Consider the following 24,003-nt stretch of genomic DNA (forward strand, 5'->3'; position numbering starts at 1 on the left):
AAATAGATTTGAGGGGCTCCTGGGTACAAACTTCCAGTTAGGGGGCGCCTGGGTGGCTCAGTTGTTAAGCGTCTGCCTTCAGCTCAGGTCATGATCCCTGGGTCCTGGGATCGAGCCCCGTATCAGGCTCCCTGCTCCGCAGGAGGCCTGCTTCTCCCTCTCCCACTCCTGTTGCTTGTGTTCTCTCGCTGTGTCTCTCTCTGTCAAATAAATAAATAATATCTTAAAAAAAATAGATCTGAAAAAGAACCAAATTGAACTTTTAGAGATTGAAAAGTAGTCACTGAAATTGAAAACTGAGTGGCTGAGTTCAACAGCACATCATTTGGAGCTGAAGAGAGAATTAGTGAGCTGGAAGAGAGATCTGAAGAAATTATTTAGACTTTAGCCCAGAGAAATAAGAAGGAAAATATGAAAGAGAAGTTCAGAGACATAGAAAATTACTGAGAAGGTCTAATATCCATTTAATTGGAGTCCTAGGAGGAAAGAATAGAAAAAATAAGGGAGAATGTGTGGGGCTCTCAGCGGGTCAGGGCAGCCCAGTGCCCGTCACCATGTCCCGGAACCTGCGCACTGTGCTCATCTTCGGAAGCTTCATCTCCCCAATTGGCGCCGCCTTCTACCCTATCTACTTCTGGCCCCTAATGCGGCTAGAGGAGTACCAGAAGGAGCAAGTCATAAATCGAGCTGGTATTATTCAAGATGATGTGCAGCCACCAGGGTTAAAAGTGTGGTGATCTCAGGACCCTTTACCACTCTTAAAATTTTTTGAGGACCCCGAAGTGGGTAATACCTGTAGGTACTATATTAGAAATTAAGACAAAATTTTAAAATGTTTATTAATTTACTTAAGAATATCAATAACAAACCCATATAGAGTAATATGACATATTTTTGTGTGAAAAATTTGTTTTCCAAGATAAAAAATCAAATTTCAAAAAAAAAAGAAAGAAAAAATAAGGGAGAGGAAGTGATACAAAAATTGATGACCTGGAATTTTCCAGAACTCAAGGAAGGACATGATTCCATAAGTAGAAATAGCATGACCCGCAGTAAGCAGGATTAAAAAAAAAAAAAAATCCTTACCCACCTATGTGGTGAAACTGTAGAACATCAAACTCATAGTCCTTAAAATTAAAGGGAAAAGATACACCATTGACACAAGATCCGTTATCAGGCTGAAATGACTTCCCAACAGCTACAATGGAAGCTAGAAATCAGTGGATGATATCTTCCAAGTGTTGAGAGAAATGAAGGGGGTGGGCAGAGAGAGGTTGAAATTGACTTGACTGATTCCCATGGGGAGAACTGTCCCCTGCCGGGTGGGAGGCTCAGAGGAAGGAATGCCCAACATTTTTGTGAGGGGAGAGTATGTTGAGACTAAATGATGGGAGGGTTTTGTATATTAGAGCGAAGAGTGAGATAGTGCAGGGTGAAGGGCACCGGACTATACTGCTCACATTCAAATCCCAGCTCTACCACTTACTAGCTGTGGGAACATGGGCAAAGCTCTTCCTTCACTGTGCCTCATTTTCCTCCTCTGGAAGTGTGGATAATTACAGTACCTACATCAGAAGGCTAACATGAGAAGTCCATGACTTAATACATATTTAATGTTAATTGAATTTTTAAGTTAACACAATGCCACTGTCTGGTAGGTACTTAATAAATGTTAGCACCTGTACCTTCCAGGAATTGATAGCTGGATCAACCTGAGCCGTGTGGACCCAGATGCAGAGGTTCAGGGTGAGATCTGCTTGGATGTACAGATGCTGGAGGATGCACGGGGCCGTTGTCTTCGTTGTCATGTGCTCCAGGCCAGGTATGGTCATGATGGGGGATGGCGTGGGGTTGGTCTGAGAATGAGCAAGAGTTGGCTGGATTCTCCCAGCTGTTTTGGCTTTTGAGGCCACGTCATTCCTGGGGCACTTCTGGGCCCACAGCCAGGATCCCTTGTAGGCAAACAGTCCAAGTTCACCAGGTTTGCAAGTTCCTGGGGTCAGAGCACAAGCAAAATCCTTGCTGGGTCCCCAGTGACCAGCAACCAAAGGTCAGACACTCAGAATGGCCAAAGTGTGGAGGTGTATTAATCAAATTGTAAGTGATAGATACCCAATTCACACTAGCTTAAGCAGATGGGTTTATATGAATGCTATGCAGCTTCAGCATGGCTGGATCCAGGTGCTCAAACAGTGACATCAGGAATCTGTAGACATCAACTTCTCGGTTATCTTTTGTGTTAGCTTCATTCTCAGGCAGTCTCTCTCCAGGTGTGGGCAAAGATGACCCCAGCAGTCCCAAGATGGCATCCTACCAACTTGGCAGGTCCAATTGAAAAAGAAATTTCCTTCATCATTTCCAACTAATGGCCTAGGACTGATTCTTATTGGCCCAATCTGGGGCACATACCTATCTCTGAACCAATTACATGGACTCTGATGGGTCAGGCCTGAGTCCCACACCCACTCCTGGAGTGAAGAGAGGAATCAGCCTACTTAAGTTATGTGAGCTGGGAGTGTGAGAAAGGGGCAGGTCCTGTCCCAGAGAAACAGGAGAAGGAAGTTGGATGCAGGATCAGCAAAACCCCCCAGGTTACCCTCTAGGAGCACTAGCTCGTGGGATATCCATCTTCCCTCCTGCCTATTTATTGCTGTGTAATTCCCTCCTCTCTTCCTCAGCTCCCCCATCATTCTGCTTCCTTAAGGACTCCCATCCCTTTCCCCCTCTCATCTCTCATCTTGTCTTTCTGCCTTGTTTTCACACCTTACTCCCCCAACCCTCACTTTTAGACCAGTCCTCACTCAGGTTGGGGAGGTTCGCTATTTCTGGCTTGCTGTGTGACCTTAAAGCCTTTTCTTGCCCTCTCTGTGCCTCTCCCACCGTCTCCAGATCTCTGTCTCCAGCTGGGACTCTCTGGAGTCTGGATGGAGTTGCAGGGTGGCAGAGGACAGGCAAAAGGACCGCCCATGGGACAGGAGGCTCCTCATCTGCTTTGTGCCAGTGGCCTCCTCCCCAGCCACAGGGCTGTGCAGGATCCTTGCAAGCAGGAGAGGGACTGATTGCTGTCGCTTAGCAACTGGGCTGGCTCCTAGGAAACCAAAGAAGGCTTTGGATGCCAAGCAGGGGTGGGAGAGGAGAAGCAAGAGGAAGCAAGCAGCCCCTGGTGGGGGGCTGTCACTGGGTTTGGGGGACCTCAGGAAGGAGGGGTTGGGGAAACTGACTGAGGTGAGGCTTTTGGGTTGTCGTGGCAACAAGAGGCAGGGGGTCCTTGCTTCAAGCCTTTTCTTGGGTCCTAGGCAGGGTGTGGATATGAGCATTTGTTGAATGAATGAATGAATGAATGAGCACTCCCATCTGGCCAGCTGCTATGCTAAGCCTGTTACACACATCATCTCGTTCAAGCCTCGGCCCTGTGAGGTTTGATCTGTTATTATTTCTATTTTCCAGATGAGAACACTGAGGCTCGGGGTGGTGAAGGGACTTTTCCTAGTGTCACCCAGCCAATGAGTGGTGGAGCCAGGCTTTGAACCCTGGCGTCTGGTCTCCTACCCAGGGGCTCCGGGGAAACTGAGGCTCCCTTCCCACTCCCCACTGCATCTTCACCTCCTGGGCTTTGTGATTTAGGATTTGAGCTTCTGGTGCCTCAGTTTCCTTATCTGGAAGATAGGGGCATACTAGGGCCTCCTGATAGGGTAGCACTGGTCAACAGGAAGATACTGGGCTTGGATGGGCAGGGTGAGGGGTGCTCCTTGCTGCGTCCCTACAGTGGAGGCCGGAGGCATTTGAATGGTCTATCCTGAACCCCTTTTCCAAGGTCCAGCCTGGGTCTTGGTCGTCACGGGTCCTGCATCCCTCACGCCTTCATCTTCCGCAGGGACCTGGCCCCCCGGGATATCACCGGCACATCTGACCCATTCGCACGAGTGTTCTGGGGCAGCCAGAGCTTGGAGACATCAGTGAGTCGGGGCATGGATCGGGGGAGGGGCAGGCATGGAGGCAGGGCCTCCTCAGCTCTCCCTCACTCCCCCCTCCCCAGACCATCAAGAAGACCCGCTTCCCACACTGGGATGAGGTGCTGGAGCTGCGGGAGATGCCGGGTGCCCCAGCCCCACTGCGAGTGGAGCTCTGGGACTGGGACATGGTGGGCAAGAATGACTTCTTGGGCATGGTAAGCACCCCCTCCCCTGACACCCTCCATGGCTCCCCACTGCCTCCGAGAGGGAAGGAGAGGGGAGATGGGCTTGCATCCTGGGATCTGGAAGGATAGATGTGAAAGCTGTCTTAGCTGGCTCCTTGGCCAGGCCTGGGCGATGGAGTCCCATTGCCTCATTTTACAGGTGAGGAGACAGAGGCTCTCCAAGGGGCAGGAACCTGCCCAAGGTCCCAGGGTGGGCCCAGATTCTCATTCTGGGGTGAGAGTACTCAGGATGACCATGTGCTAAGTGCTTCTCCAGCATAATCTCACTTACGTACTCTTCATGGCCACCCTGTGAGGCTGGGACTGTTGTCTGCATTTTATAGTTGGGGAAACCAAGGTTCATTCAGAGAAGTTGAGTGGCTTTCTCAAGGCCATATGACTAACAAAGGGCAGAGCCAGAATCTGAGTTCAGGTTTCTCTGACTCCAGAATCTCAGCCCTTAACCCCTATTCCTGGAAGGCACCGGGCTCAAGGTCTTTCTCTTGGAACCTCAGTTTGCACATCTGTAAAATGGGTGTGACTGCCCCTGCCTCTCAGTGGGAATGGATGCATAGTCAGGGCTGACAGTTTTTTTTCAAAGGATGCAAGATTAGAGCAAGTTATAGGGAGGCTTGGTTCTGTACAGCCGGCAGGGCAGGCAGGTGGGGTTGTAAATGGGGTAGCCGCTTTGGAAAAGAGTCTGGCCCTTCCTCAAACGGTTAAAGACCATCATCACATGCCCTGGCAACTCCACTCCTGGGTATGCACCAGAGAGAAATGAAAACACATATCCACATAAAAACTTGTACATGAAGGTTCACAGCAGCGTTGTTCGTGACAGCCAAGAGTGAAAACAACCCAAATGTCCCTCCAGAGCTGAATGAATAAATACAGCATGGTGTATCCTTACAATGGAATATTACTCAGCCATAAAAGAGAATGAAGTCGTGGCACCTGCTACAACGTGGATGAATCTTGGAAACTTGCCAAGGGAAAGAAGCCAGTCCCCACAGATTATATGGTTTCATTTATCTGAGATGTCTGGAGTAGGTGAACGTGTCAAGACAGAAAGTAGACCAGTGGTGGCCAGGAGCTGGGGGTGGGGGTGGGAGATGGGGAGTGACAGCTAATGAGCACAGGCGTTTGGGGCGCTGATAGAAAATTCTCTGAAGTTAGTGGTGATGGTTGCACAACTCTGTGAGTAGACCAGAAGCCGTTGAATTACACACTTTAAATACGTGACTTGTACGGGATGCAAATTACATCTTTATAGTTATTTTAAAAGAGAGGGGCTGGGGCTCAGGGGCCTTCTGGACTCTCTTTAAGCTTCCAGACAGGTGAGATTTGTGTCCCCAAAAAGAGCTGAAAATGCCTTCAATCCAGATATGTGGTCTCTAGCAGCTGTGTGACCTCGGACAAGTCGCTCCATCTCCCCAAGCCTCAGTTTCCCCAACTGTAAATGAAGTGTCCTCTGGAGGCCCTCAGTGTCCTGGCAGGAGCTAGTACTTTGGGACTGGGAGAGGGAGTGTGGCTGCTCTTGTCAATGGGGTTTGGTAGGGGAGGGGAGGTGGCCCCTGGCAGGCTACGCCTCCCCTCCTTGGGTGGGCAGTCAGAGCTTTTCTTGACCTGGGTGGGCCCTTGGGCCGGGCAAGTTCGGGTTCAGCTGAGGGTCTGCGTGTCCCCCTGCAGGTGGAGTTCCCCCCACACGTCCTGCAGCAGAACGCACCCAGTGGCTGGTTCCGTCTCCTGCCCTTTCCCAGAGCCGAGGAGGATTCTGGGTAAATGTGGGTGCGGAGGGAGGCGGCCAGGCTGAACTCAGGTCGAGTGCCATCTTCAGCTTGCGGGCAGGTCCTGGTGGGTGCCCATGTTAACCCACAAGCTGTCACCATGTCACTTTGTTCACTCATTGAGCAAATGTCTGTCTTACAATGTACATTTACTTATGTCCAAATGAGTTCACCTTGGACCCATCCACCTGTTTGCACCTGAACATATCAGCTCACACTAGTCAATGTGTGTTCAGAACCCTGGGTCTTTCCACACCTGCGCACACCTGTTCACGTTATCCGTTCTTGTAGACACCTTATACTGGCCACACTGTTAACATTGACTTTACCTGGCCATTCCCGTGTATCCCTCTCAACATCTGTTCACATATACCCACACCTGTCCACACTTCTCCACACTTGTCTGCATCGGACTACACCATCCACACCTGCCCCCATTGTCTGTTCACAGTGAACATAATTTTGTTTTTCACACTGGCCACGTCATTCCACACCAGCAGTATCTGTTGACTGTCTGCACTCGTCTGTTCCTGTGCATCCCTGTCAGTATCTGTTCACACCTGCCCACACTGCCCACGCCTGTTCACACCTGCCCACACCTGTCCCCGTCTGCCTTGTTTTGCTAACATCCATGCTCCTTATCTGTGTTCGCACCTGCCTCTCTTGGCCGTCCGCACCTGCGGGTACATACTTACTGCTCCCTCACCTGCGATCTGACCCCGGTCAGGGGGACCCTGGGCGCGCTGCGGCTGAAGGTGCGCCTCCTCGAGGACCGCATCCTGCCCTCCCGGTATTACCAGCCGCTCACGGAGCTGCTCATGGAGTCTGTGCTGGGGCCGGCAGAGGTGGGTGCATCCATTCTACTGGGGATCTGGATGATGGCTCCCCGTGCTTCAGGGATCCCTCCCGGGGTTCTTGCTTTGGGGTCCCAGGACCCTGGGCCACCTCCCCTGTTGGCTGTCCTTGCCCAGGAGGATGCTGCTAGTCCCCTGGCTGTGCTGGAGGAGCTGACCTTGGGGGACTGCCGCCAGGACCTTGCCACCAAGTTGGTGAAGCTCTTTCTTGGCCAGGGCCAGGCTGGGCCCCTCCTGGACTATCTCACCCGGCGTGAGGTGACCCGGACCAGTGAGTTGCCTGCATGAGCCCCAGACATCACACCCCAGGGATAAGTCCACACAGGGTCTCTGAGGGAGAAACGGGGGGCTTCAGGCAGAGGTCAGGGGCTCCTACGTGTGTGGGGGGGCGGGGGGGTCCCTACACTGTGCACCAGCAGCCAACTGGGGATGCAGTCTTGGATTCAGGTGCTGGCGTTGCTACTCTTGAGCTGTCTGACCTTAGGCCGCTCATTGAACCACTCTGGGCCCCTGGCCTGTGAATGGAGTTGATGTTGCAGTTCTACCTGATTCCTGGGGCTGGAAGAATCATGACTCCCACCTTGGGTGGGTGGGGTGAGGCGGATCTGGCCTCCAAATCCCAGCAAACACTTCCCTTTGTCCTCCCAGCTGACCCCAACACCCTCTTCCGTTCTAACTCCCTGGCATCCAAGGCAATGGAACAGTTTATGAAGGTGAGCACGCAAAGGTCTGGTGGGGTCCAGCTGCAGCTTCCTCAGGGGGACTCCTTTTCTGTGCTTACTGGGAGCCCAGAGCTTGGCTGGCCTCGGTTGGCTCAGGGTCGCTGAGCCGGGCTGCTGGTAGCTGATGCCTGGCCTCTCCCTGAGACGCACCTGGGTAGTGCCCCTCACTCCTGCTCTCGGGCATGCCTCAGCCTCGCTCTGAGCCTCTCCGCACATGGTCCCCCAGCCCCTGGCTCGTGGGAACGCCCCCGCCTCCCCCTCAGCCCTGTCCCATGTGGTGCCCCCTGCCCTCAGCTCGTGGGCATGCCTTACCTGCACGAGGTCCTGAAGCCAGTGATTAACCGCGTCTTCGAGGAAAAGAAGTACATGGAACTGGACCCGTGCAAGATGGACCTGGGCCGCACCAGGTGAGCAATGCCTCAGGGGCGAACCCGACCCCCCTGGCAGACCCCTTGTCTGCCCAGAGCCTTGCCAGGCTGGGTCTGTGCCAACGGCCATCCCTCCCTCCGGCATGATTGCTCAGGAGCTCCGCATTGCCGCAGAAAGCCTCACTGGGAGCACCGCCATCCTCGGGCTGGGTAGTGTAGTGGTGACGGGCAGGACTCTGAAACTGAGCTCCTGGGTTCGAATCCCAACTCTGAGGCGGGCAAGACAGACCCTACACCTGTAGTGGGAACAAGAAAGAAGGGACAAGATCCTTGTAGGTAGAAAAGTGTTATTCCATCATCCACTCAACAAAACAATCGTCGAGAACCTATTCTTCAGACACTGGATGAACACTGGTCCCGAGCAGGGAGTAAGTGGACACAAATCTGTCTTCCAGGGGGAGGGAGATAGCCAACTAAAGAAGGTTATTGAAGGCGCTCAGGGGAATGGAGAGAGAGAGAGCAGGGAAGGGTTGTGGGAGCAGAGCAGGGGTTTGCAGGATTTCATAGGGTGGTCAGAGGGACAGCCTCACAGAGAAGGGGACCTTTCAGCAGAGACTTGAAGGAGATGAGGGAGGGAGGCATGCACAGATCCAGTGGAAGAGTATCCCAGGCCAGGGGAAAGAGCAAGTGCAAAGGCCCTGAGGTGGGAGAGTGTGTCCAGCATGTCCCTGCTGAAAACGCACCAGACCAGGGTCCGTGATGATGTGTGGTGGGAAAGGGATGGCCTCTTTAAGGAGGGGACATTTAAGCTAACTGTGGGTGCAAGAGTGTCTCAGGCGGAGGGAAGAACATGCACGAGACTCCGCGACAGGAGTGAACTCCGCGTGTTTAAGCAGCAGTAAGAAGCTTGGCGGGAATGGGAGGAGGGGAGGTTATGGAGGGGGGATGGGAAGGTGGGTGCTTTCAGCTCAGTGGGGGCTGGGGGAGGGTTTTGAGCAGACAGAGGCTGGGCTCGGAGGCACAGCCACTCTGTTTCCCCAGGAGAATCTCCTTCAAGGGCGCACCCTCGGAGGAGCACGTGCGGGACGCCAGCCTGGGGCTGCTGACCGGCTACCTGGGGCCCATCGTGGAGGCCATTGTGGGCTCTGTGGGGCGCTGCCCGCTTGCCATGCGCCTCGCCTTCAAGCAGCTGCACCAGTGCGTGGAGGAGCACTTCCCCCAGGCGGAGCACGAGGTGGGCCACGCGTTCCCATGGAGCTGATGGGGAGACTGAGCCTGGGGAGGGGCAGTGGCTTGTCCAGGGTCACACGGAGAGGCGGAGCAGGGTGGGGACAGAGCTGGGCTGCTCACACTAAAGTACTGTGCGTCCTGTCAGAAGTGGGGATGGTATTCCTGGCAGGGTCTGGGATCCAGGGGTGGTGGTAATAGTAGTTAGAGCAGCTAACTCGATATATAGCCCTTGCCAGGGTTCAGACCGACTTGTACATATGCCTTGCCTTACCTGGTCTTTGTATCCGCCCTATGGGGTGGGTACCAGTATTCTTCCATTTCCCAGAGGAAGAGGCAGAGGCCCAGAGAGATTGAGTCACATGGTCCTGGGGTAGGCAGCTGTCTAGGCAGGCTGGCTTCTGGATCGGTGCTCAAAACCACCAAATATAGAGTCTGGCACAAAGTGAGTGCTTCTTAAATGCAGCTCTTAGAGAAAGAGAGCGAGAGAACACAAGAACGAGCGAGCACACTGGTACACAGTAGGTGCTCTGTCGCAGGCACCCGAAATAGCCTAAAAACAAATCCCTGCATGTGCCAGTGCTTTGTCACTATTGACATAAAAGTTGAGACCCCTGGTGCTGCCTCAGGCAGGTGAGGTGAATGAAGGCAGCAGTCTGGAGTGGGGCAGTAGGGAGTGGTAGGGACTGTGGCAACGGGAGCTCCCACGGCTTGTCTTAAGGGGGCAGCTCCAGACAATCAGTCATTGCCATGTAGGAATGGGGACCCAGTACTGCCAGATCGTGAGAGTTTATTTTCTAAAGCCAACATTCTGGATTTTATGTGAGGTCTTCTATTTTTTTAAATGTTGGCACTGATTCACCTAACAACAACAACAACACAACAACACTTTGAGCCAGTTGTTACACGTTTGCAGCTGGACTGGCCCGTGGGTTACCCATTGGAGCCCCCCTGGTTTAATGGTCAGCATCCCTTCTGGGTGGCCGTTTTTTTTTTCATTATTATTTTATTTAAAGATTTTTATTTATTTATTTGAAAGAGACAGAGACAGCAAGAGAGGGAACACAAGCAGGGGGAGTGGGAGAGGGAGAAGCAGACTTCCCGAGGAGCAGGGAGCCTGATGCGGGGCTTGGATCATGACCCGAGCCGAAGGTAGACGCTTAACGACTGAGCCACCCAGGCGCCCCTGTTTTTTTTTTTTTTTTAAAGCAATTTTTTTTAAAGATTTTATTCATTTGAGAGAGGAAGAGAGAAAGCACGAGAGAGAGGAGGATCAGAGCCAGAAGCAGACTCCCCACTAAGCAGGGAGCCTGATGCGGAACTTGATCCAGGGACTCTAGGATCATGACCTGAGCTGAAGGCAGGCACTTAACCGACTGAGCCACCCAGGCGCCCCCAGGTGGCCGTTTTTGTCCTACCTTAAAAATGACATCACATCAGGCTCTTGGGTAGTGCTGATGTAATAGAAACACGGACTGGGGGGTCACTTTGCAGAAAAATCTAAGACCTGCTAAATGTTGGAGATGTAACAGCTCAGTCCCTAGAGCTTGAGTTAAGAGCCCTTGATTATGCCACACCTCTCCCCACGTTCTGTTTACCAGTGGGGAAACTGAGGCCCCGAGAGGTAAAGAGCCTTGGCCAAGGGTTGTGGACTCAAAGCGAGGCCTCTGGTCTCCCAGTGTGGGTCTCTCCCTTCTCCCCTCGGCCCCCTGCTGAGGAGTGAGCTCTGGGCCTCCAAACTGGGACGTCGCTTGATTTACGCCCCATTTTGCCAGGCTCTCGCCTGGGCTGCAGGTGCTAAGTGGGACACAGCTGTGGCTGGGAGGTGGGAAGGGAAGCAGGGAGGCCAGCTCCCTAGACAGCCTGGCCTTTGGGGGGGACCCAGTGTGACACCCAAGTGCCCTGCAGTTCTCAGCTCCCATGGTGGGCAGAGGCCATGGTCAGGAAGCAGGGACTTTCTCAGGCCCGTGAGGGTGGATGGGGTCATGGAAACCCAGGGGAACTCCTTTCTCTGCTGCTCTGACACCTGTTCCTCTGCTTAAGAAAGGAAGTTGAAGAGATGATGTCAAAGACTAAAATTACCCTGGAAGATGGCAGGTGTGGGGGGTGGGGGGGAGGGGCGGTGGCCTTGGGGGCAGCTCAGGTTCCAGATGAGGGCAGATGGGGGCAGAGACCCTCCTCCTGGGCAGTATTGGGTACCCTCTGTCGGCAGGGCTCACTGTCAGCGCACACATGCCGTAGGAAGTTGGCATTGACCCAGGGAGGGTATTGTCTCAAGTGTGAATACAACCCCTAAATAAATACTAGAGCACATTCTCGGGCTAAATATAGCTGGGCAAGTGTGAAAGGTGGGCGGGGAGTGATTCGGGGAGAGCCAGATGCACCCAGGATAAAGGCACACCCTCTCTCTGAGTTGCCTCTGCTGGTGCTGGGGGAACCAGCCTTACCTGTAGGTGGGCCAGGGCTGGGACTCACACAGGGGGCACCGCACTTTACAGTTTGTAGGAGGCAGAGTCTTGGGCTGCGGGGTGCACATAGGACAGCCTCAGGAGCCAGCCGGCCTGGGTTCACTCCTGAGCCTGTGTCCTCATCCAGAAAACAGGGACAATAGTACCTACTCCATGGGACGGTTAGTGGTTCGGATTAGTTCCTGATGCTCAGCAAGCATTGCACGGTAATGAGGGTCAAATGCAAGAGGGTGTGATGAAGAGCTGAGAGCTCTAATCCTGCTTGGGTTCAAATCTTGGCTCTGCCGTTTACAGCTGTGTGGCCTTGGGCAGGTGACCTCTCTTTGGGCTTCAGTGGCCTTCTCTATAAAATGCAGATAGAATCCCTCCTCCCAGGGTGAGTATTAACTAAACAAATGTATGGAGAGGTATCTGGCATGGTGCTATCAATATAATAAATCATAGATCGGGAGATTGAATTCTGCCTTCTCTACCCATCAGCTGTGTGACCTTGGGCAAGTCACTTGGCATCTCTGAATTTCTGCTTCCTCATCTGTAAAAGGAGAATAATGATGCTGTTTCCTTTATAGGCCTGTGCCCTTAGCACGGTGATTGGCACAAACAGATTCTGAGGATGTTTGGCTAAAGCTGATCCTGCAGGATTGGTATTGCTACTCTATTTTCCAGGTGGAGAAACTGAGGTCCAGAGAGAAAAAACGATCTTGGCAGACCAGTGTGGTCTCCTAGCCCATCTCCTGTCCCACTTCCCCTTGCACCACCAATCTATAGTCCTTGCCGCCTCAGTTTCCCCATTTGGGAAGTGGGTCCTTGGAGGCTCTTCCCACCTGCTGCTTCTCTTGGCAGGATGTGAAGTACCTGGCCATAAGTGGCTTTCTCTTCCTGCGATTCTTTGCGCCTGCCATCCTCACCCCAAAGCTGTTTGACCTCCGGGACCAGCATGCAGATCCCCAGACCAGCCGCTCACTGCTACTTCTTGCCAAGGTGCCGAAAGTGGAGTTCCACATCCTGAGTGTTTTTAGCCTGGAAAAGCATAGGAACAGAGCTGGAAGGCCAAACTGACAGAAGACCCAAACGACACCCAGAGAAATCTGTCTGAAACACCCATTAGCCTTCCATCCCAACTGTGAAGGCATTCGTTCATATGTTCTCTAATTTCGTCTCTTGAAACGAAAACCCTACCCTTCCAGGAGGAAAGTGGGAAGCGGGCTAGTAGTCATTTACACCTTAGTATGAATTAGACCATCCTTTGCAAAGTGGCCATATGTTGAGGTTCTGATGGGCTTCAAAGTATGCATGATAGGATCAGGCAGTCCTGGGTAGGGGAATCAGGCTCTGGAGGGAACAGAATAAGGGCACTGGGGTTGCATATCTCTCCATAGGGAGGGGTAGATATTGCTCAAAGCAGGTGCTGCTATGAGTCTTCCCCTTTCATTGAGCACTGATTTGAGAGTTAGGACTCAGGGGCTCTGTTCTGGGCCCACAGACAGCCCTTCCCCTGCAGTGACCTTGGCCCTGGCATCCCTTGCTTCTTTGCTCCAGGCTGTGCAGAGCATCGGAAACCTGGGCCAGCAGCTGGGCCAGGGCAAGGAGCTATGGATGGCCCCCCTCCACCCCTTCCTGCTGCAGAGTATCTCACGTGTGAGACACTTCCTGGACCAGCTGGTGGATGTGGATGAGGAGGAGGGTGAGTCTCTGTGTTCCTGCCACATCTGGCTTGTCACTCTGTGGACCCTCGGGACCTGCCCTTCCCGCCCCGCCCCCACCCCAGCATTGAGACTATGGACCTGTGTGGGTCAGCTAGTCAGTCCACTAACATTTCCTGGCCCCTCCTGTGCTAGGTCCCAGATATGAACAGAGCTCAGGCCCTGTCCTCCAGGCTATTCCAGCCAATGGGGAGATGTGTATGGGTGCTGTCGCATGGTGTGCACACAATAAAAAAAAAAATCTATCAAGTGCTTGCTAGACACTGTTCCAGGTGCTGGGGAAACAGCAGTGCACAAGACAGAAGAAATTTCTGCTCTCATGGAAGTTTTATTCTAGCAGGGACCACAGGCTATAAAAAGATGAGTTAGCAAATAATATAGTATGTTTGGGGGTGATCGTGTAGGGAGAAAAAATAATGGAGGGAAGAGAATGTTGGGGTAGGGGTGGCAGGTCGAATTTTTAGGTAGGGTGGCCAGAAATGGCCTCACTAGGGTGCTACTAGAGCAAAGACCTGAAGGAGGACAGAGAGCAAGCCATGAAGATCCCGGGAAAGAGTATTCCAGGCTGGGAATAGCATGTGCAAAGGCCCTGAGGTGGGGAACGGGCAGCCACAGGGAGGAGCCAATGTAGAAGAGTGAATGAGGGGTCACAAAGGAGAGGTGGGGGCAGATTGTGTGGGGGCTTCATAGGCAGCTGGCCTTTAATGGGGAGTGAAATGGAGCCTGGGACTGTTTTAAGCAGAAGAGTTGGGGCTAAGTCTGTATCACAATGTAGGGCTCAGGGCATGAGAGAGTTGGGTCCAGGTCACATAGGAGGAATCTGTTGGAATGGGGAGCCCTGGTTGTGGCATGGCGGGGTCCCTATGGCGTTGGGGAGGGACCCCGCCCCCAGGGGGGGCTAGATCCCAGATCCTCCCTGGACTGACTTCCTGAGGCATGCTCCCCCTTCCCTCCCCTCCCCTCCCCCCCCCACCCCGCTGGCTGCCTGCACCATTATCTACAGAACTTCGGGAGAGGGATCCTGGACACCTGCTTTGTGCTCCCCACCCCACTTCAATGATCCACTCCCTAATGCAGGGAGTGGAGTCTGCAGCCGTCCTGTTGTTCACCCTCCTGCCTCTAGGGGGGCAGAGAGTCATGCTCATCCACAGAGGCCCTGGGCACACCAGCAGGGCAGGTTGAGCCTGGATATGAGGGGTTCACTGTCCCCCTGTTCCCATTTCCCAGAGGCTGGGGGCCCAGCCAGGGCCCTGGTGGCCCCCTCGGTGATTGTTCGTGAAGGTTACCTGCTGAAGCGCAAGGAGGAGCCCGCCAGCCTGGCCACACGCTTTGCCTTCAAGAAGCGTTACTTCTGGCTCAGCGGGGAGACTCTCTCCTACTCCAAGAGTCCTGAGTGGCAGGTGGGCCTCCCGCCCACAGCGGGGGTGGGGTGGGGTGGGGTGTTCCAGCAGTGGCCTCGCTCATTGAGCTGCCTCTCTGTAAACGGGGGAAAACTGAGGCCCAGGAGGGGCCAAGGACTCAGCAAGTCCAAAGTCTCAGGCCAGGCTCTGCTCACACTTTTGGGCCAATGTGGGCACAGGACAGACACAGGCATCCACCCCCCCCACACACACACCATCAGACGTCCTTCAGAATGTGCACTTGTGGTGGTCCGGACCCCCCCCACCCCAGGTGTGGACACACACAATGCTTAGCCGCCCTCCAATGCTCCCACCCAGGCCAATGCCTATGAGCTATCCTACTCACGTAAAATTAGATCTGTTCGCTCAGATGTCCCTGCCTGGCGGTATAGGTACACATACCAGGCATTTATTCACTCGGTCATTCATCAAACATTTATTGAGTGCTTACTGTATACCATGCAGTGTTCTACGCACTGGACATACAGCAGTAAACAAGACATAAAATCCCTGTTCTTACGGGGTTGCCACTGAAATCCAGCGACAACTCAGGTACCTGCTGATGTGTACGCATTTCTCTGTCTGCACATCCGTGAATAATAGCTAACACTGGACAGGGTGTACTTGTTCATTATTCCCACTTCGTCAGCAGAGCATAGATTCTAGAGTTCCAGTCCCTGGCTCCACTAGCTGAGTAACTTCAGGAGGGTCATGGATCCTCCTGGGCCTCAGTTTCCTCCTCGGCACATAGACCCGGCCTCAGAAATTGGTGTAAAGTGATAAATGCAGAGTGCTAGAAAGCACATCCCATCTGCCATCTCAGGGGTTGCTGTGCTGATTGATGACAGTGATGGACACTGGTGCCCAGGGGAGTCCACGCTTCCTTAGAGGGTGATGGGGCAGGTCTGGGGGACTCAGTGCTCGAGACAGGGGTCATGCACCCAGATTACAGACACACCCCCAGGGAACATCCCCTGAGACAGGCCTCCAAAGGAAAGCTGTCCCTGGGCCCCGACACCCCGGGCCCCAGCCCACCCTGCAGCGACAGGCCTGTCTCCCAGATGCGCTCCTCCGTCCCGGTGTCGCACATCCGCGCCGTGGAGCGCGTGGACGAGGGCGCCTTCCAGCTGCCGCACGTGATGCAGGTGGTAACGCAGGACGCCGCCGGCGCGCTGCACACCACTTACCTCCAGTGTAAGGTGAGGCATGGCAAGGATGGGGCGGAGAGCGTCCCTTCGGTTCCCACCCCTGACCGTCCCCCCGCACCCCCGGGCTCCCTGCAGAATGTGAATGAGCTCAACCAGTGGCTGTCGGCCCTGCGCAAGGCCAGCGCCCCCAACCCAGACAAACTGGCTGCCTGCCACCCCGGTGCTTTCCGCAGTTCGCGCTGGACCTGCTGCCTCCAGGCTGAGCGCTCAGGTGAGGCGGCAGGGTGGGCCCAGGTTCCGCCCTCCCTACCTGTCGATCAGCAGATGTCCCACCTCCGTCTGAGCTGCTGTGCAACCTCGGGCAAGTTACTTAACCTCCGTATGCCTCAGTCTCCTGAAGCGGAAAATAGGGTTGATGACAGTACCTGCCTCCTAGGGCTGTTGGGAGGATTGAGTGAGTTGATATACACAACGCCCTTAGAACACTGCCGAGCACATAGTGCTCATTACATGTGAGGTATTATTTTTTAAGTACCTACTGTGTGCCAAGCATCTAGTGGTACACAGACATCAGGCTTGCTCTGGAGGAAGACAAATGACTAACCAGACAATTGTAATACAGTCTTCTAAGTACTAAGATGAGGCCTTTTTAAAAAAAGATTTTATTTATTTAGTTGACAGAGAGACACAGCGAGAGAGGGAACACAAGCAGGGGGAGTGGGAGAGGGAGAAGCAGGCCTCCCGCGGAGCAGGGAGCCCGATGCGGGGCTCGATCCCAGGACCCTGGGATCATGACCGGAGCCGAAGGCAGACACTCAACGACTGAGCCACCCAGGCGCCCCTAAGATAAGGCTTTTGAAACTCCAGAGCATGCCTCTGACCCAGCCCCAGAGTAGGAGATCAAGGAGGGCTTCCTGGAGGAGGTACTGTTTAGATGTGACCTGAGGAGAGGAGGCGTTAAGCAAGGAAGTTAGAGACAGGGATGGGGTAAGGAAGTGTTGTAGGCAGAGCAAAGAGCACAGGCAAAGGCCCGGAGGTGGCACAGGGAGGGCTGAAGGATTGAAAAGGGTCTTCGTGGCTGGAGCCTGGACTGTGGGAGGAGACTAGAGGGAAGTGAGGTTACGGCTCTGCTGGGCGGGAGTGGAGGCAGTGGGGCTTGATGGAAGTAGTAGGTTGGAAGAGGGATCTTAGAGGCAGAAGGCTCGGGGCTTGGGGACCATCTGTCGTGGGGACTTTTAGAGGGGGCAGTGGGAAGCGGTTCTGATGGCGCTGTGTCCCCCTCAGCTGCTGGTTGCAGCCGCACACACTCGGCTGTCACCCTGGGGGACTGGAGCGACCCACTGGATCCCGACGCTGAGATCCAGATGGTGTATCGGCGGCTGCTCCTGGGGCGGGACCAGCTCAGGTGGGTGCCCTTGCCCAGCCCACTTCCCCCGTGATGACCAGCCAGGCCACCTGCCCAGCATGGCCTCCCACATTCATTTATTCATTCTTTCCATCCGCTTCAGCTGAGCTTCCCGGTGCGCAGTGTGCAGGCTCAAGCAGGGGACTGGGAGTCGTCTTCAGGCAGGCCCCAGTGCAGAAGTGGGTCTTGGGTCTTTTAATATCCGGGTCCCTTGAGACATGGGCACAGACCTTGGATGCGTTCCTTTTCCTTCCTTGTGGGCTTCACCCCTATTCAGTGACTGATTTGTTCCAACTCCTTCTAGAGTGGGTTCTGAAGCTGGCCTGCCTGGCTTCGAATTCTGGGCTAGCCACTTACTGGCTGTGTGATCTCGGGCACATTGCTTACCCTCTCTGTACCTCCGCTTCCTCATCGGGAAAATAGGGATAATAATGGTACCTTCCTCATGGGGTTGTCCTGAGTGGTCAAATGAGCTAATACAGGTGAGGCATTTTGTAGATGCCTGGTCACAGCTTTCAATACACGGTAACAGTTATGCTGTGCAACCTTAGGCAAGTTACTTTACCTCTCTGTGTCTGGACTGTATAATGGAATCAACAGTAAGTACCTACCTTGGATACATTTTTTGGTGATACTTAAATGAGTTGATACATGTGAAGGGTTTATAATAGTGTCTGGCATTCTTAAGTATTTGATGTGATGGTGGTGGTGGTGATGGTGACTAGTGGGAGACAGTCGCGTCTCCTGCAACCAGCAGAGAATCTCTGGGGTGGAGACCAAGATTGGGAATCAGGGACCAACCTTGTCTTTCTCCCTTTCAACTTCCAGGATGAAATTCCAGGAGGATCCCAACACAGATTCAAGCCCAGAGGCAGATGCAGAGAAGAGCTCCGGGGCCACGGAAGGTAAGGGGCTAAGGAGGTCCCCTTTCTTCGCCGTCTCTGTCCCCTGCCATAACTTGCCGAGCCCACTCTATGTCCTTCCCCACAACTCTCCCCTTCGCAGTTCACCAGCAGGTGTGGTGAGTAGGGTGACGGAGTGTGTGGGCTCTCAGGGCCAGCCTGGAGCCTGAGAAAGCCATGGGGTCTGGGTTATGGCAGCCCTCCCTGGCCTGGCTGAGCCCCCACGGCTCCTTGTCTCCCTCACAGGGGCCTGTCCCGATGCCCTGGCCCGGCCGAGAGAGGCAGCCGCCCGCCTGCTGGAGGTGCTCGCGGACCTGGACAGAGCCCATGAAGAGTTCCAGCAGCGGGAGCAGCAGAAGGCAGCCCTGGGCCCCCTTGGGCACTAAGGAGATGCCAGAGCCAGCCTGGAAGGAGGTGGAAGGAGCCAGCGGGCCCTTCTCAGTGCACCCTGGCCCCTTGAGGCTGTCCTGTACCTCGTTGATGCTGTAGGGTGGAGGCTTCTGGAGATCTCCTAGTCTCTGTGCCCTAAGTCCAGAACCCCGGGCATGGAAGCCCTCTGGCAGGGGGCTGGCCTTTGTACTGAATGAATCTCAGTCTCTGGGCTGAGGCAGATGGGAGTGGACGGGATAAGCACCCCGACTCATTCCGCTCAGCGGAAGGTCTCTGCTAAACCAGACTGGCCTCTGCCCACACTGACCAAGCCAGCCTGGTCCCGAGCTGCTAGATACAGCTGTACGTGAATCCCCGATACCCACGTGGCCTTGTTGCCCCAGACAGGCACTAAAGAGGCTCAGCCCTTCCTGTTTTCATGTTTGCCAATCCGTGTAACCTTACTGATCCTCCCGAACCCTGCCTTGCCGAGAGTCCTAACCACAAGCGTCTAGAATCAGGCTCCCTCGGGAATAACAGAGGCTTGGACCCCAGTGTGCCAGACTTAGATCCTTGGATCCTGGGAGACCTTGGGCTAGGTTCTGATCCCCTCTTTGAGCCTCAGTTCATGCTGTATAAAATGAGGGAGTGTCTAGATGTGTGGTTGTCAAACTGGGTTCCACGGGGCTGGCTTGGGAGCCAGGGAGGGGGTTTCTTAGACTGTGGTCCAAAACTCACCCCTAGGTTGTCTGCTAGAAATGCAGATTGTTGGACCCCACTGATTTACTAAATCAGAATCTGCGGGAGTATGGGCACAGGGATCAGGATGTTTAACAAGATCCCCCGGTGATATGGTCGAACACAGGATTTGATGATCAAGGGGCTGGGCAGTTATGTATAGTAAGGTTTGAAGTGAGATTTCGTTTGAGAAATAATCATAGAGGGTAAAATATTTGGGAACACCCAACTGACAGAACTGGAAGGGCCTCCAAGGACTCATTTCTGGTTTCGTGTGACTGGAGTGTGGGACAAAAACCAAAGCATATCTGGAGATAAGGGGGACCCGGAAAGATGCAGTGCTATCCCAAGTGTGGCCAGCAGGGGTCGCCTGGAGCCGCAGCATCCGCCACAGCCACCCAGCATCCTGGGATGCTGCCGAGCTGATAGGAAGCTTGTTGCAGATCCTGGGATCTGTCCCTAGACAGAACCGGGCCCTCCTGCCTTAGGGCAGGGTCTGGGGCTCGAGGAACCAGTCACGGTGTATCCTAGCTCCTCCATGTTTTCCCGTAGGCTCTCAGCTCCCAGCCCAAGTCCCTCATTCCCAGTACTGTACCAGGGAGCAGCTGTGTGCATTGTCTCATGCCGTGCTTGAGAACAGCACCTTCAGCCCTGCCCTTTTGGGGAGTAGGGTTGGAGGGTCTGCCTCTGTCACCTTCACACTCCCTGCATACCCCAAGACAAGAGAATTATGGGGACCCTCAAACTCCAGCTGCCCAAGGCTGAGAGGGGCAATGGTCCTGGGGTCATCATTTTGTTGTAAGCTCCCCGACGGGGTGGGCCAGAGGCCCCCAGGAACAGAGCCACCCACCCCCCACCCCTCTTGGCAGGAAAAGACTGAGTGAGGAGGAGAAAGACCATTTATTTCTCCACCCACAGTGGGACTGGTAGGTTTTCAAAAGAGCAATCTCTTGCGTCCCTTTAAATCTTGGCTGACTTCCACTGTGGCAGCCAATCAACAGAGGCGGAGCTGGTGAGTTGCCTGGGCAACAGGCCCCTGGTTGGCCAAGACCATCAGCCACCCCACTGCCCACTCCCAAGGAAAGGGAGATGGACTCTTTGCTGTCCGGTCTGCTTTTTAGACCTGCTGGCCTAAGCTAGGCCTTCTCGTCTTGCTCCTGAAGCCAGAAGCTCCAGCCTTTGGATCTCGACGTTTGGGAGTGATTTGGTGGAGAGGATGGGGTGGGGAGGAAAGGAGAACAGTGCCTTTATCTGGGACAGACATAAGGCCTGGGGATGGGAGGGGAGAAGAAGGACGTCAGAGTCCCAGAAGGATGAAGAGACACAAGCACAAAATAAGATCCCTCTGGTCCCCCTCTCTCTGGCCTGCCCCTTTGCTAACCTGCTGACTAATCTGGGGCTTCTACCCCATGGGCCCACAACTGCCCATCAGTGGGTGGCAGAGATGGGTGACAGAGATGGGGGGAGGCTGCTTCCCAAGGGCCCTTTTCCCCTCGGAGCCCCAGCAGGGCCCCAGGTGCTTGACCTGAATCCCGTCTGCAGACAAGCTGTACGGAGATGATGGAGACACAGATGGGAATCCATATGGGGTATCACAGGGGTCTTCTGTCTCTTCCCCCCCAGTCTGGGGTTAAGTAGAGGCACGTGGGTGTGCGTGCATGTGTTCAACAGGACACGTGTGTTTGCATGAGGGGGTGGGGCTCTGTCTTTTTGGTAGGGAGGTTGCTGTGGTTCCTGGTACTCTCTCTGCCACCCTCTCGGGGAGCTACAAGTCAGAGCCGGCTGGCCTGCCATCCTCCCAGCATATTCCAACTACCTCCAGCCACATCTCCAGAAAGCTTCTGGCTCCTTCTGCAGGCTCCTCCCTAGCCCTGAACGTGGGCCACCAGGACACACCTGGCAGAGGGAGGCAAGTGCCGGACCAGGGGGCCAAGCAGGAGGGAAGGTGGGCAGCCTCGGGCCTCAGGCCTTGGCTGCAGCCTCGGACACGCCCTGGGCTGTGAGCTCGGCCAGCACATTGTCTAGGTAGCTAGCGTCCGGGTAGCCGTGGCCTGTGAGGTTGGACCCAAACTCGGTCTTGTGGTGGATCTCGTTCCATACCACGGTGTCCGACTCGCCCGTGGTGTTGGATGTGCCGATGGTGAAGATGAGTCTCCGCTCCCAGGCGGTGATGAGCAGCCTCAGCACCTGGCGGGTAGGCACCAGGACAGGCGCGGGGGTGAGGGGAGGGCCCGGGCAGCCCCGCCCTATAGCTGGAGCCCCCTCCTTCCCCAGCCCAGCCTCCCTCCCTCCCTGGCCACACTGTGGCTCCGTTAATGCCTTCTAAGCCTGCAACATTACCAGTGGCCGCCCAGCGTGGCCACTTCCCTGGATGGACTCCCAGTAAGAGCTCTTTCCAGGTTATCTGCCTGTTTCATCTGGGTCTCAAATTGAAGGCCCTCAGCTGTGTCTGGTTTACTAAATGGCCATTTTGTGACCTCTTTGGCAATGTTCAAAAACCCGGAGATTTTACATGAAAATCAGGAGATCTGGCTTCTCTTGAAAAACAAGAAGTGAAGCCGACAATCCAGAGTGTGGTGGTGAAGAGCCTGGACTGCTTGGGTTGAAATCTAGGCTCTCCCACTTACTAGCTGTGTGACCTTGGGAAAGTCACTTGCCCTGTCTGAGGCTTCTGTAACATGGGGTCAAGACCTTGACCTCACCAAGCTGGAAATGAGATGGGGGGTGTGAAGCAACTGGCAGGGCTGGACTCGCACTAGGAGGTAGTGGTCGATGCTGGTGCAGGGAGGAAACAGGGATTGAGGGTGAGGGGGAACCTGGCCAGCTCCCACACCCCTGCACCCTCAGGGCACCCACCTTCCGGCCCTTCTCATTGTTGGGCAGATAGCAGTGGCGCGGGAAGCCTCTTGCGGTGAACTTCTTGCCTGGGTTGGGGTGCTCGGGGCCCTGTGGGGAGGGGAGCAGGTGCTTGAACCATGGACAGGTGTGGGGGGGCCTCTGCAGGGTTCAGAGTTGAGGCCAGAGGGGCGGGAAGGGAGGGCTCACCTGGATGCCTGTGGGGATGTCGTAGACAATGCGGATAGTCTGGGTGTCAGCGAAGCCTGGCAGCGAGTGGGGGATGAGGTGGAACTCCATCTTCCCGGGCGGCTGAGTGCCCGTCTTCTCTCCATAGATGGCCTTGCAGGTGGGGCACTGCAGGCTGCCATCCTGGGGCGGGGGGAGGCTGGCGGTGAGGTCCGCAGGTATCCCGGCCCCGCCCCTCCGCCTGCGCCACCCACTGGCTCCACCCACTGGCCCGCGCGGCCCACCTTGTTGCCATTGGAGTACATGGCCACGAGGCACAGCAGGTGGTACATGTGGCCGCAGCGGCCCAGGCGGCCCACAAGCTCGGGCCGCACGCCCCTGTGCCGAAGCACGCCCTCGTAACCGGATGCTGTGACCAGGCGCTCCATGCAGATGGTGCAGTCCTGCGGGCAGGGGCACAGAAGGGAGACTGAGGACTGGCCAGGGCAGGACACCCTCAGGTCAGAGCTGTCCCTGGGAGGATCCCAAGGGTGGCAGATTGCCCCAGGCTCCGGTACCCATTTGGCAAAGGGAGAGGACACTCCCATATACTGAATGCAGATACATGGCAGAGGAAGACAGGGCTCCCTGGCACCCCCATCCAGAGGGATTAAAGGCTTAACTATCGAAAGCAAAACTTAAACATGGGGTGTAAAATACGGGTGAAAATAAGATACGAAAAGTGTCACTCATCAGGAGATTGATAAACGTGATTCTATTAAACCTGTTTATCAGAAGACATTGCGTAAAAAAGGTGTTGGGGCGCCTGGGTGGCTCAGTCGGTTAAGCGTCTGCCTTCCGCTGGGGTCATGATCCCAGGGTTCTGGGATCGAGCCCCACATTGGGCTCCTGGCTCAGTGGGAAGTCTGCTTCTTCCTCTCCCTCTGCCTGTGCCCCTGCTCATGATCTCTCTCTCTATCTCTGTGTCTCAAATGAATAAATAAAATCTTTAAAAAGAGAGAGAGAAAAGGCGAACCCCCAAACTGGGAGGAGAGATTGTGACACACAGAACCACGGGAGAGGGTGTAGAGGATGGGAGGTCAAGGGCTGGGGAAGCGAGGGCGCCGCCCTCTGCCCAGTCCAGGACCCTCCCGCGGGGGCTCACCTCATCGGGCGGGTTCTTCACCTTCTGCATGTACCTTCGAACCACATCCTCGGGGTTCTTGCCTGCAAGGACACAGCGGGGTGGGCTCGAGGGTGCCTAGAATCTCCCCCTGAGGGCTTGGCTCAGGATGGGGTCAGGGGTCAGAGAGGGGTTGGCAGGAGTCACCTTTCAGCTGTTGCTGCAATCAGAGTTGGTGGCAGAGGGGGTCAGGGGAAAGGGAGCTGAGATCAGGAGATGGAGGTGGAGTTCTAAGTCCTAAGAACAAATTGGAGGGTGGGGTCAGAGGGGTTGGGGTAAAGAGTTAGGTTAGTGGGGTCAGGGTCGGCGCGGAAGGCGTACTCTTCTTGAGGTGCTTCTTCTTGGTCTTGCGGCACACCCCGGGCACGCCGGGCACAGGCTTGACGTCGCTCTTGCTCACGGGCGGCGGGTGCAGGATGGGCTTGGGGGCCCGCGTCAGGCACACGGGCAGGCCCGCCGCACACAGCAAGATCCCGGTCATCCCTGGGGAGAGGGCGGGGCCGTCAGGGGGCGTGGCGCCCACCTGGTCCCCGCCCACCTGGTCCCCTT

At 54.9% G+C, this 24,003-nt stretch overlaps 2 protein-coding genes across 3 annotated transcripts in view; one reads left to right on the forward strand and one right to left on the reverse strand.

The window, feature by feature from the left end:
- The window catches only part of RASAL1 (RAS protein activator like 1), a 29,581-nt gene extending 10,394 nt beyond the window's left edge, over positions 1-19,187 (forward strand). Inside the window, exons 5-21 of one of the 2 annotated variants that reach the window (XM_028116525.2) lie at positions 1,693-1,822; positions 3,875-3,956; positions 4,037-4,168; positions 5,867-5,955; positions 6,692-6,809; positions 6,936-7,089; positions 7,467-7,531; positions 7,835-7,947; positions 8,950-9,142; positions 12,447-12,584; positions 13,143-13,287; positions 14,534-14,706; positions 15,768-15,905; positions 15,990-16,125; positions 17,139-17,259; positions 18,088-18,164; positions 18,408-19,187. In XM_028116525.2, coding sequence (XP_027972326.2) covers positions 1,693-1,822; positions 3,875-3,956; positions 4,037-4,168; positions 5,867-5,955; positions 6,692-6,809; positions 6,936-7,089; positions 7,467-7,531; positions 7,835-7,947; positions 8,950-9,142; positions 12,447-12,584; positions 13,143-13,287; positions 14,534-14,706; positions 15,768-15,905; positions 15,990-16,125; positions 17,139-17,259; positions 18,088-18,164; positions 18,408-18,547 — 2,144 coding nt within the window. In that variant the 3' untranslated portion in view covers positions 18,548-19,187. Of the gene's footprint in view, positions 1-1,692; positions 1,823-3,874; positions 3,957-4,036; positions 4,169-5,866; positions 5,956-6,691; positions 6,810-6,935; positions 7,090-7,466; positions 7,532-7,834; positions 7,948-8,949; positions 9,143-12,446; positions 12,585-13,142; positions 13,288-14,533; positions 14,707-15,767; positions 15,906-15,989; positions 16,126-17,138; positions 17,260-18,087; positions 18,165-18,407 lie in introns of those variants that run through there. The other variant, XM_088019613.1, reaches the window with a different exon arrangement.
- Positions 19,188-20,149: 962 nt separating this feature from the next.
- DTX1 (deltex E3 ubiquitin ligase 1) overlaps positions 20,150-24,003 on the reverse strand; it is a 34,457-nt gene continuing 30,603 nt past the window's right edge. The window contains exons 4-9 of the mRNA XM_028116527.2: positions 23,776-23,937; positions 23,437-23,498; positions 22,577-22,735; positions 22,314-22,475; positions 22,125-22,214; positions 20,150-21,455 (exon numbers count right to left, since the gene is read on the reverse strand). Coding sequence (XP_027972328.1) covers positions 21,231-21,455; positions 22,125-22,214; positions 22,314-22,475; positions 22,577-22,735; positions 23,437-23,498; positions 23,776-23,937 — 860 coding nt within the window. The 3' untranslated portion in view covers positions 20,150-21,230. The remainder of the gene's footprint in view (positions 21,456-22,124; positions 22,215-22,313; positions 22,476-22,576; positions 22,736-23,436; positions 23,499-23,775; positions 23,938-24,003) is intronic.

This window comes from Eumetopias jubatus, unplaced genomic scaffold (genome assembly GCF_037043125.1).
Source record: "Eumetopias jubatus isolate StellerSeaLion01/CBP00866 unplaced genomic scaffold, mEumJub1_p1.0 scaffold_16, whole genome shotgun sequence".
NCBI lineage: Eukaryota > Metazoa > Chordata > Mammalia > Carnivora > Otariidae > Eumetopias > Eumetopias jubatus.